General features: G+C 35.9%; 1 protein-coding gene across 2 annotated transcripts in view; it reads right to left on the reverse strand.

Moving 5' to 3' along the window:
- tefu (Serine/threonine-protein kinase tefu) overlaps positions 1 to 12951 on the reverse strand; it is a 183056-nt gene that overhangs the window by 93506 nt on the left and 76599 nt on the right. For both annotated transcript variants that reach the window (XM_081728713.1, XM_081728714.1), the window contains 2 exons: positions 10410 to 10657; positions 2367 to 2429 (listed from right to left, as the gene is read on the reverse strand). In XM_081728713.1, the coding sequence (XP_081584839.1) occupies positions 2367 to 2429; positions 10410 to 10657 (311 nt within the window). The remainder of the gene's footprint in view (positions 1 to 2366; positions 2430 to 10409; positions 10658 to 12951) is intronic.

Here is a 12951-nt window from a genome sequence, read left to right on the forward strand (position 1 = left end):
TCACCAGACGGGGAAACAATCAACCAAATACACTATGTTCTCATAGACAGAAGAAAAATCAGCAATATACTACATGTCAGATCATGCAGGGGTGCTAACAGTGACTCAGTCACTTTGTGGTCAAAGTGAAGCATAAAGACCTTATGACCAAGTAACTCTGCAGTTAAGGTGCCAGGAATAAAAAAAGGACTAATGATACGTGTCCCTCAGATCCCTGCCCACACCGTAATTTTCCCTGCATCAACCATTTTACACGGATCTCTACTTGGGTTATCTGCAGACCAGTAGCGTTAATTTTGTTTGTTTACCTCTCCTGTAACAAAAATTTGCTTTATCGGTGTGTAAAATTTGCATTGCAAAGTGGGGTCCTGCCTAAATTGTTCCACTGCCCATTCACAAAATTGTACTCTCCGATCTGGGTCATCCTCAGAAAGATGTTGCTGCTGCTGTAGCTTCTAAGAATGCCACTTATTCATCTATAACACCCTGCAAATGGAAGTTTGGTTGACGTGGCATTCCAGTGATAATCGGCGTGCTGCGCTGTGAAGACTTAACAAAGGATGCGAGTACTGCCGTAGCTGTGCCTTCGTCAGTGGCAATTCTGGGCCTATTTGATCGTGGCATGTCCTCGACTGTACCTGTCTCTTCAACTTGGTTAGTAACTGTGCCACTGCAACGTGCAAAACTGGAGCATGCTGAGGATGCCTTTTACTAAAATCACGAGCTACAGCACGGCCATTTCTACCACCCAGATCTTAACGATCTCGATGCGGTAGGCTTTGACTAGTGGCATGATTCAGCTGTTATTATCTCTGGAAGTAAGAGATAAATTTGAATTCCATGTGATTATAACTTCGAAGTTATTATAGTTATGTTAAATCTGATTACACCATTGAGTTTCTCTTAAAATTCTAGCCCTGCACATGACACCCTTCCCATTTAAACTTTCTGAGCGAAATTTAAAATGAAGGACAAGATAATGATCGTTTAACTGACACATACCATAGCGGTTTCTCCTCGGCCTAACATGCCCTACAATTACCAATTTCGGCTACCTACACTTGCTTTCATTTTATAAGGTGTGGTAAGGGACTTTTGACACACACTTCATTTCTTTTTTTAATTCAAAGACCAATCATCATCATTAAAGCATTATAAATGCATAGTTATTGATGGAAAATGATTAAATATATATCTATAAATCCGAAACAATAAATATACATTTAAATATGAAAGTTCAAATACGAGTTACCGTACTCCAAAATCCGTAGTATATTACACTTACTTAATGTACGACAGGAAAATCCGATAAAATTTAACTAGTAGGAACAAAAATGAAAATAGCTAGTGTCTAGAAAATGAATTTCCCACTAGATCGTTGATCCAACTGCATTTTGTGGATGATTCACCAATATGATATTCCACTGCACAAGTGAAAGCAAAACATAACTTGCACAACTACAGAACATTAAAAAAAAAAAAAAAAAAAAAAAAAAAAAAAAACTAAAAATTCTATGTTTGAAGTTGCCAATAGAAAAACAAGCACACAACCACATTTAAAATCGTCTTAAAATTTTCATTTCTAATGTTTTTAATTCCCGATCTTCTCAAACTCCCTGACTTTGTCCGGTTTTCCAGGTTTCTCGCCACCCTGGTAATGGATAGAAAATTCTATAAAACAAGACCAACAGCAACTTGTAGGACTAAAAGGATGGCAAAGAGTAGAGATGGATAGGACGAATGGAACGAAAACTACAAGAGTCCAAAGCCCAGTACAGACTACAGCATCATATTAGCTATATAGATTAATGAAGCACAGTAATCAAAATTTAACAAATTAAAAATAAAAATAAAAATAATAATAATAATAATAATAATAATAATAATAATAATAATAATAATAATAATAATAATAATAATTAATAAATAAAATAAATTTCTATAAAATTCAGTTGAACAAAAGATGGGATAGTTCTACAATTTAGTAAAATTGATCGAAGAGAACCAAGGGGAGATATAAGGACAGACATATAACCATGTTACTAAAAGTAACCAAAGGATCAAACCACAAGGTCGATATCCGCCTTAGAAAGGTTTAGTAAATATGTTTCTGACAAATTCGCTATGTGTTATTACGTGGTTATACTATTTTTAGCCCACTTTCATTTCTGTTTGTATCCTTGCAACTTATTTTATCATTTCCTTTTGCTCTTTCAAGGAAGTCTTTATCTAGTGCAGAGGATAAGTACATAAACATAGTTCTCAAGCGCGAAATATCATCTTGTTTGCACTATTATTTGTATGAATTCTATCGCTGCATCATGAAGATAATAAATATTTCAACAAGTTAAGACGATAGTACCTACCACGGTGTCTGCGATTAAATGAAGAATCTTCAAGTTCCATTTCATCTTCAATTTCCATGTTTTCTGAAAAATAAGCAGACGGATAAAAAGTATGAGTAAATCTCATGAAAATATATAAGTAAATAAAGTAATCAGTTACTATTAACACAAACTCGAATTCGAATAAATAAACAGAACTACAAAACTTAATGACAAATGCCGAACACACAAATGAAATAATAATAATAATAATAATAATAATAATAATAATAATAATAATAATAATAATAATAATAATAATAATACCATTATTGTAAAATTTAAAAGAAAAAAATACTATCAAAGAAGTAACGGCCATGCTTTTTACATATTTCTTTTATTCCTTAAATTCATAACATTAAGGATGAAATTAAAATTACATTGGAAGTAAAATGCAGCCCACTTATAACGAACTCGGAAAAAGCGAATTATTGATGTTACGAACGTAAATGAAATCCTCGACACATACCGACGATTTAAAACATGGAAGAAATAACCGTATATTACGATTATTTTTCGTAAAGACCGCTTACAGCGAAGTTTTCAGAACAGGAACATGTTTTCTTTTCTTCTGCTCGTGGATAACTCAGGCACCGCAAAACTGATTTTCACAGCTACTGTCACTGTGCAAGCCAGGCATAACTCACTCCTCCCGCTCTCACTTCGATGACAGCAGAAATCGCCCCGGGTGAAGATATTACCGACAACGCTTGTCTACCAGAATTCAAGATCGAGGTTAAAAATAAATCTATTTTCACTGGAGCTCATTGTGTTAGATGCGAAAAGAAAGTGAGGTGCGTCTTTCGGTAGCTTTAAGGTAAGAACTAGTGGTGGCCACAAAAACCGGTTTCGGTTTTCCCCAAAAACCGGATCGTCTTTTCACCGAAACCGGCTTGTTTTCTTCAAAACCGGTTCGGTTTTCACCGGTTCCGTTTTTTTTTTTTTCAAAATTTGTTCTATTTCTGACCAGAATAGTGTTTCGTCGTTCTCCGGAAATCGCTTCCACAGAACTAGTTTTATATTTTCCAAAAGTTTTCACCGATTTTGAAAAAAAAAAACGAAACCGAAACCGGTTTCGGTGAAAAAACCGAATTGGTTTTGGAGAAAACCGAAATGTCGGTTTTTCGGGTTTTCTACAAACCGGTTTTGCCCATCCCCAGTAAGAACACGCCACAAGTTGACTTTTTAACTCGTGTTTATTAATCGCTAGATTGAGATGGCAAACAAAACGAAAGCTATATCTCTTTGGACAAAAGTAAAAATTATAGACGAAGTTAAAGAGGGAAAATTGAAGAAAAATGACATTATTAAAAAATATGAAATCCCACCGAACGCGCTCTCAACGATTTTAAGGGACAAAATAGAAATAAGGAAGAAGTTAAAGGAAAATTGTTTGGCTATGAATAGGATGTGTCGTGCTGTGTATAGTGATGTTGAAGATGCCCTTTTTAAGTGGTTTTGCGTCGTAAGGGCGAAAAATATTTCAGTTAGTGACCCGGTGCTCAAAGAAAAATGAACGACGTTTGCTATCCTTCTGGGTCACGATCGTTTTGGGCCTGGAAATGGTTGGCTACAGCGGATATGAGTGTGAAGGCGGAAAAAACAGATTAAAGGATATAAGTGTGAAGGCGGAAAGAACAGTTAAGTTCGCATTACCGCGTTGTTGTGCTGCAACAGTGACGGGCCAGACTTGCAAAAGTTACTTGTGGTGGGAAAGTGAAAAAATCCGCGCTGTTTTAAGGGAGTTAGAATGGATGATGAAGGAAATTTTTTGCGAGTGGCTTCTGGACTTCGATAAAAGATGGAAAACGCAGGAAGAAACGTATTGTTCCTTTTAGACAGTTGCACCGCACATAATACGGTTGTAACTCTGAAGGCTATAACTCTTCTTTTCTGCTCCTTCTTGCACTTCAAAGATACAGCCTTTGGACCAATGCATCATGAATGCCGTGAAATGCAATTACCATAAGAGAGTGCTTGAAAGATGTTGATTAACATCCGCTTTAAGGAGGGAAACTAGCATCTCTCTGTATGTGGGAATTCAAATGCTCGCAGCGGCATGGCGTACGTTGAAGCCAAAGGTCGTCGCAAATTGTTGCCCTCACGCAAATCTTCTTCGTAATGAACCTGGTGTCATTGCCACAAAGCAGCAAGAAGAGGCTGTTGATCCTGAAACTTGGAATGAATTTCAGGAAGCAGCGACAAAGGGAATTACACCGAGTACATCGCTGCAGATGATGCGCTTGTAACTGACAAGTAAACCTTACGTTTGGGTGAATCGAGTTGCTGACCGAGACACATATGAGGAAGTAGTACTAAATGTGGTCAGTATTTCAGTGAAGTTTTAGGTGCGAAGCTCCAAGGGTTTATCAGATACAGCTACTAGAACATCACATGGAAGTACAGAATAGTTTTCATTCAGTTGGAGGTAAAAGCTCTGTAAGACCTCTTGTAACGACAAAAGGTGAATAACAAATATATGGGTATATTAGGACTAGGGGGAAGTCATATAGTAAGAGTATACCTGACGGCGCCCATCTTGAAATCCGCCATTTTGAATTAAGGTTAAGTTTTTAAAATAGGAATAGGGTCATGTGATACATGATTTAAGGCGCAAATTTAATCAGAAGAACAATGATGACGTTAATTTTGATTTACGCGCAATTGGTAAAAAGTTACAGGGAAATTAAATATTATTGCAGCATATGTATTAGTCCTTTACCCCACCTTGTAAATTTTGTGTTAATAATAATAATTGAATAAAAAGCAGGTGGATAAATATTAGGTCTATGGTAAGAGTTGCCTTGATGGCGGTTATGTTCAAATCTGTCATTTTGAATGAGACAAACATTTTAAACAAAACGCATAACATTGACACCTTATTAATAGCAAATTTTACCATAAATCCAACGGTATAACCATTTTTGCTTTATCTTTAACCAGCATTTGTTATCGCATAAACAAGTTGCTAATTTAAGGAAAAATGACCAAAGTGGAATTGAGTCATAATTGAACTTAGGTCTTTCTTCCAGAAAAGTCCTTAATTAGTACAATCAATATGTAGTTCAGAAAAGAGTGCATGACTTGCACAAATGTTCTGCTCACAGTGAGCACACCTGACAAAGGCAATCAAGTTACACTGGACACATTTGTCGTTAACAATTCCGTCAAAGCAGTAGTCGTAAAGAGCGATCCATTTAATTTTGTGCTGGTTAATGGCAAAGCAAAAATGGTTATACCGTTGGAGTTATGGTAATATTTGCTATTAATAAGGTGTCGGTTATGGTTTTGTTTAGAACTTTTGTCTGATTCAAAATGGAGGATTTGAACATAGCCGCCATCAAGGCAATTCTTACCATAGACCTAATATTTATCCACCTGCTTTTTATTTAATTATTATTATTAACACAAAATTTACAAGGTGGGGTAAAGGACTAATACATATGCTGCAATAATATTTAATTTCCCTGTAACTTTTTACCAATTGCGCGTAAATCAAAATTAACGTCATCATTGTTCTTCTGATTAAATTTGCGCCTTAAATCATGTATCACATGACCCTATTCCTATTTTAAAAACTTAACCTTAATTCAAAATGGCGGATTTCAAGATGGCCGCCGTCAGGTATACCCTTACTATATGACTTCCCCCTAGTCCTAATATGTACCCATATATTTGTTATTCACCTTTTGTCGTTACAAGAGGTCTTACAGAGCTTTTACCTCCAACTGTATGAAGACTATTCTGTACTTCCATGTGATGTTCTGGTAGCTGTATCTGATAAACCCTTGGAGCTTCGCACCTAAAACTTCACTGAAATACTGACTACATTTAGTACTATTTTCTCATATGTGTCTCGGTCAGCAACTCGATTCACCCAAACGTAAGGTTTACTTGTGAGGATCCCGATGTTGATAATTCAATTGTCGAAAACGTGAGGGAGGCTACGAAGGAAGATGGAGCAGGTTCTGATGACGAGGAAGAAATGGAAAATGTGAAACAACCCGTGGGTTTCAAAGAAGTGATCCAAGTTTGGAAAGCTTGCAATGCTATCTTTTCGAACACACTCACACGGTGCCAGACAATACATTTCGCGCATTTGAAGAAGTGGAGGTAGGGGGTGCTACGAACAGTGGCAGCAGACACAGTTCAGAAGAAAATTACAAAATTCTTCAAGCGTGTTTGAACAGATAGAAAGTACTGCAATATGTACGATAGGCTAGATAACAAGCCAATTCATAAAATTATCTTCAGATGTAATGCTTTCTTTTTTAAACGTGTCTGCTTGTTATCTAACCCTTTGTTTTTCCCATAATTTGGAAAAATCCATGAGCTTGTTTCTAACGAAGCTCGGATATAAAGAAATTGTGTTGGTCCCGTGATATTCGTTATAAGCGGGCTGCACTGTATATATTTTTCTTCGTAAACATAATATGCGCTTTAATTACGCTTTTATTATTCTTTCTTTCTTTGTCTCTCTTTCTTTTGGTGGAAGGAGCAAAGGATTTATATACAAGGTGTTCATGAACTTTGTACTATAAATTTAGATTCCTTATATGAAATGAAAGAAAAAATTTCTAATAGACATAGGTCGAAAAACGTTTCTTATCAGAGTTATAAACCGCCAAAAACGCGAAACATTATGTTTTGAAACGTTCTGATTTCAAAAATATGGAGCCTCTCCCGCAACGAGTACTTAATTACTATATAAAAATGTATTCCCGTGCCCCAACTTTATATAATTAGTTACCGGTACCGATTAATAATAATAATAATAATAATAATAATAAGAAGAAGAAGAAGAAGAAGTAGAAGTAGTAGTAGTAGTACTAGTACTAGTAGTAGTAGTAGTAGTAGCAGTAGTAGTAGTAGTATAACAGAATACTACAGAGAACCATATACTATACGTCTGTTTAGATATCGTTCATTAAGAAGGATACCAATGTTAACATCCTGCAACGTTGCTAAACGCCACATGACATTTGGAGAAATTAGAAAGGTGGAAAAAAAGTAAATAGCTAAGATTAGAGAATTGACCGAAAACCAAACAAATTGGTATTTTGACGTGAGTTTTACGCTGTACCTGCAAACGAAAATTTCTAATTTCTAGATCATGTTGAGGCATGCAATCAGAATATATCACACATGATAACCGAAAACGTCCTGCGAAATGGATGGTTCGCACTTTCATTCCTAATCACTCTCTCCAGCCGCAGTTGCACCGAAAATAGGTCAAAGCGACAGTGTAGTCGTCTGTAAGTGGAATGATTACCTCCTTAATTCAGGCGAAATAATCATAGACAAAACGTATTATCAGAAAATTGACACAACGCACTGAATGACTGCGTCTATGTCTCGACACCGTTCAACAGAAATTGCTCAATCATGTTAAATGACAATGATGTCACACAAATGAAGCTTACGCGAAGTTATGCTAATTAGGGTACGAAATTCCCCCATAATAATCCCCGGATTTCTCGCCCACTGACTTGATCCTTTTCCGACATCTGGACACCTTCTTGCACGGACACGTCTTAAACAACCAAGCAACTGACAGTGCTCAAGACATCTTCCAAACCGAAGCCAGCTGCAGAATTGCAGAATTCTTACGCTATTGCAATAAAAACGTACTACTTTCTCGCTGAAGAACTGTTTTGATTTTTATTTCAATTAATTTAGTTTCGTTTCAAACAAGTTATAGCAGTTGGAGCTTGCCCACTAATTTTGCAGCAACCAAACACTTAAAAATGAAAATCTGTTACAGTACATCTATTAATGAAATCAAAGAAAGAAAATGCACCGGAGATTCAACAAGGGTCTCCCGGTTTACCACGACAGAGAACCAACCCTTCCGCCACTTACTCGCTCCCTAGGCCAGCCACATATTCCAAATTTTGAGTACGGTATTGAGCCAATTCAGACCAGATATGTCCAAATTTGCGAGCCCGAACTGGGATCTTGAGCTTAACCTCAATAGCAGAGCGCGAGTTCCAGCGAAATCCATACAAAATGGATATTCCTGACCCAACTATATGGATTGTATCACAACATATATCTGTTGTATCTCGACAACCCAGTGACTAAATATTAAACGAACATTAAGACGCTGAATTTTATATATACACGAATGGTTAACAAAGTAATGGGAACATCTCACAAAACTCAGTTTACTTTATTAATACGAGGTCAGACAACAATTGTCTTGTCTTGTCTTCTTCACTATTGGCCTATAGCATAGTTTGTATTTGTTGCAGAATTGGCTCATATAACTCATGAATTGTTTCCAGAGAAACAGTAGCCATCCTTTCTCACTCAGATACGTCAGCAATTATGAAGGAGGAAATCTGCATCGGAATCCCTACTCTAAAACAACTGGCCATGGTGTTTAATAATGCTCAAGTCAATAATAGAGGTGTTAAAAGTTCATTTTGATGTTTCTCACTACGTACTGCCGGCGGTTGGAGAGACAGGAACAATACTAGTGAAGAGTTACTATCTTCATAATATATGGATGTTCATTAGCCATAATATTCGTGTAAAGTAGTTTGTTTACTTCGAATAACTACTTTTAATTCTTTCACCTTCTCACATGTTTTACCCCTTTAACCTTTTTTCAAACTCAAGTCAGCTGAGGATGAGGGCCGTGTTCCTCAAAAGTGCTACTGTCTTGTAATTTATAGTAGTAAGTACTACTGTTATAAGAATTATGGTTTTACATTTTTCTTAATATCAGTATCTGTCTGCATTCTTTGAAATGAAATTTTTAAGTTTTACGTCCCACATTTATGCCAGTTAGGCTAAAGGAGACGGTGATGATGAGAAATGAATGAAATGGTGGAATGAAGAAAGTGGGATGAAACGGAAGAACCCCGAGAAAACCCACGCACACGGTGTTTGTCCACCACAAAGTTCACTTGGCGGGGGCTGGGAACGAACCCAGGACCCCAAGCACCAGAAGTGAACGCTCTACCACTGAGCCACTGCGGCCTCTTGCATTCTTTGATGTATTACAACAATGTACTTATTATGTTCCTCCCAATATGGTTACAACTATCATTATTATATGTATTCCATTTGAAATACGTTGATTTCTATTACAGAAAGTGAAATATACATTCGTATTCTTAATGCTGTGTGTCATATCACAAATTTAGGAGAGTTTTCGGGGTAGAGAAAATTAAATTTAACAATTGATGTAGAGGAAATTCGAAATGAAAGTCTGTATATTTATTCTTTTACAAAATCCATTTATTAGTGTAGTATTTTGTGCACATGAGGTATTGTTTATTTCTTTTTCCTTGTCCTTAAAATTACAAATGTTAATTAACAGTTTGGTTTAGCCTTCAGTTTATACTACAAAATAATTAGTACTAGTAATAAGGACAAATGTGTGGAACTACAGTATTACATACAACTTTGTCTAATACTCCTTTATGTGAAAAATTGCATTTATTATTCTAATATAAATACTACACTTCTAAACAAGTACTTTATATAAACAAAAAAAAAAAAATTGATTTCAACCACACGGAAATTGGTTTAAACCAAATTTTTAGTTTTATTATATAAAAAAATTGCTCTTTTATAATTTTGGTTATGGAGGAGGTAGCTCTGTATAAGTTTAATTGTGATGCTAGCAGTGCCCGTCTTACCACAAAGCCTTGTTCCGACATTATTCTATGCAGAAAAAGCTAAACTTTGGGTGGAAAACAACCATGTAGCACCCTTCCCGAAAGCGATTTTCTTCGGAGCCCTTTGCCGATTACAATACCTTCACTCTGTTACATAACAACTGAGAAATTGATACACGTGTAAGTAGTTTTATTGCTCTGTGAAACTTAGTATGAGCTGTTTGCAAGTTGTTCTGATGCAAACCGATCAGCCTTTGCATTAACAATGAAAAGCTTTAATAAATGTAACCTTACATGCATTGCAAGAAGTTAATATTAACTTCTCGTAATTCTAATTTAATTCTAGTTTTCGGGGAAAAAAAAGTCTTAATTCTTATATGTAATAGATTCATACCTGTTCCATGAGTTCTTGAATTTGTTCTTTGTTGTGCTAATTGTATTATCACGTTTATCATTTCATCAGGTGTCACCCGTCTCACAAAAGCAGAAACATCTTCATGAATACCACAATTCGCATACAGCTGCTTCAAACTGTCTAACAAGGACAACAAATTTGGATATCTATGTCTTGTATGCACATTAGAAAATTTCACTATCAACAATGATATCTTTTCCAGAAGACACTTTAGCTGTTCAGCAAGCCTTGAGAAAAGAAAAACAAATAACAAATTACATTTATTTTTGGACATTTATATATCTGAATACATTTTAAACATTATACTAAAACATATTTAAATATACTCTGCTAAAGTACAAAATCAAAACTGATCTTAGTAGAATTTAACGGGGGAAACTGAACCAAGTACTACAACAACAGAAAGCCCGTATACTAAGTACCTGGCTAATCAAAGGCCCACGAGAAATTTAATTTAAATAATCTACATTTACGAAATGTGTTTTACTATGTGGAATATAGAACACTAAGTATGTATTGCAGAATTTGTGTGTATCTATTAACTTAACTAGTGTAAGCATATAAAATGGATTTGATCGATTTGATTTGATTTTTTCAGTTTAGCTTCCCTTTCAGCAGCGAAGCTATATGAGACGTGAACCTACAGCTTAATGTGGGATTTGAATCGCAAGAACTCCCGCCGAGAATTGAGCCTCCCACGCCAAAGGCGTGTACGTCAACCGCTTAGCCACGAGGGAACTCGCATATAAAATAGAAGAGCTACAATAAAATAAAAAAAGCTATACATTTAAAATTCTGAAAAAATCAATGAAAATGTTAAGTCAAGATCCGAAATGAGGACAAATTTCTTGATTCACTTGCTTAAGAAATGTAAGAGAAACAGGGATATAAAAGGTTGATAAAAAGGGAAATAATACTCTACGACATTCACCTTCAGGATGAATTTTCGTTGACGATTAACCGTCCAAAACACGGCACGGTAATCCATTTATCCATTTAAACGAAACACACACAGCAAGTCTACTTTCAAAAGCCGTATAATCAAAACTATTTGGTGGATCAAGTTGACATTTGACTTCCAAGTTATTGCGAAACATGCACCAGCATGATAAAAAACAAATTTTATTGATATTAACGTTATATCTCTGTAATGCCAAGAACTTTTCACCTTGGCTACTTAAATGTTTAAAATAAACTGCACCTGCTTCTGAGCATTAAAATCAAATCTGAGGATCCCACGAAGTAAAAATGATACACAGCAGACGTCACACAGACTAGGAATAAATACAGTATTTTATTTCGAAAATTCAATTTTGCTAACAATTTGTCCACGTCTGCGTAAAAAAAATGTTTGTCCAAAGTCATGCTTTTGGCAAAAATGCGATTGAAAAATTGTGTTTTAAATGGTTGTGTTTATGTATTGCTTCACATATCTGAAATATCACTGCTGAACAACTAGGTTTAGGAGTGGAATTTGACTTAGCTCTCTGTACTCTGCCGTAGCATTTTATTTTTTGACACACCCGGGATAACTCATTTTATCCCATTTTGGACTTAACATCCTTTATACAGCAAACAGATATATAAAATCTATCAAAAAAAAAAAAAAAACTGCTGACGTGAATTCATTTCCATCTTTCACATGAAAAAAAAGTTTAAACCAACTGAACCAAACCATTTCCTTGCATTTAAACTTCACAATCATTATCCGTTTCTCAGATAAGACTGGTCATGAACTACACAAATTGCTGCTCTGCTCATTACTACAACTTCTAAACGTACATACTACAATCTGCTACGAGAGAGACACCTCCCAAGATCTTCCTGAAGACGACTGAATATAATGTCCGATATCCAAGCCAAAAATCGAGTTATTCCTGTTCAATGGACTACATAAAAAGGAGATAGAAAAAACAAAACTTTGCAAAAACAAAGCAAAACTGCCAAAATGCAACAAATGGGTTAACTCAGAGAGACCTATTTCTTCACGTGTTGCCATCCATACTGAACTTTTTACTAGATATTATCTTCAACTACATGCGTGCAGGCCTGCCGTCATTTCTCAATGGTTCTAGGCAATTCTTTAAATCATAGATACCATTACGGAATCTACTAACTAATATTATCTTACCCTTTTACAGATCTGCGAGAAAAGTCGGCAACTAAGTTTCTTTCTTTCGAAATCGTGAAGCAATGGGGCAAAGAAGACATCGGTTTAACGCGAAAGCCATCCATACCACGTCATTTGGTAACATACGATCACGATCCTGCAGATTGCGTTATCGCAGTGCTGGGTGGAACTTCAGATGAGCAACCAGTTTTGTGCCTGGTAAGTATAGAGGAAAAATGTGTTTCGAATTCTTATTACGGACACTGACAGAACTGAAATGTTTTTCACAGAACGCATCCTGACCTCGCACCTAACGACATCGACATCTTTTTGGTATTGAAGAAGTCTCTCAGTGGAAGAAATTCTGAACTACTGATGTAAAGGAGTTTTTCCATATTCAGGACAAGAAGT

The sequence above is a fragment of the Thermobia domestica genome, chromosome 10 (genome assembly GCF_964235325.1).
Source record: "Thermobia domestica chromosome 10, izTheDome1.hap1.1, whole genome shotgun sequence".
Classification (NCBI taxonomy): Eukaryota; Metazoa; Arthropoda; class Insecta; order Zygentoma; family Lepismatidae; genus Thermobia; species Thermobia domestica.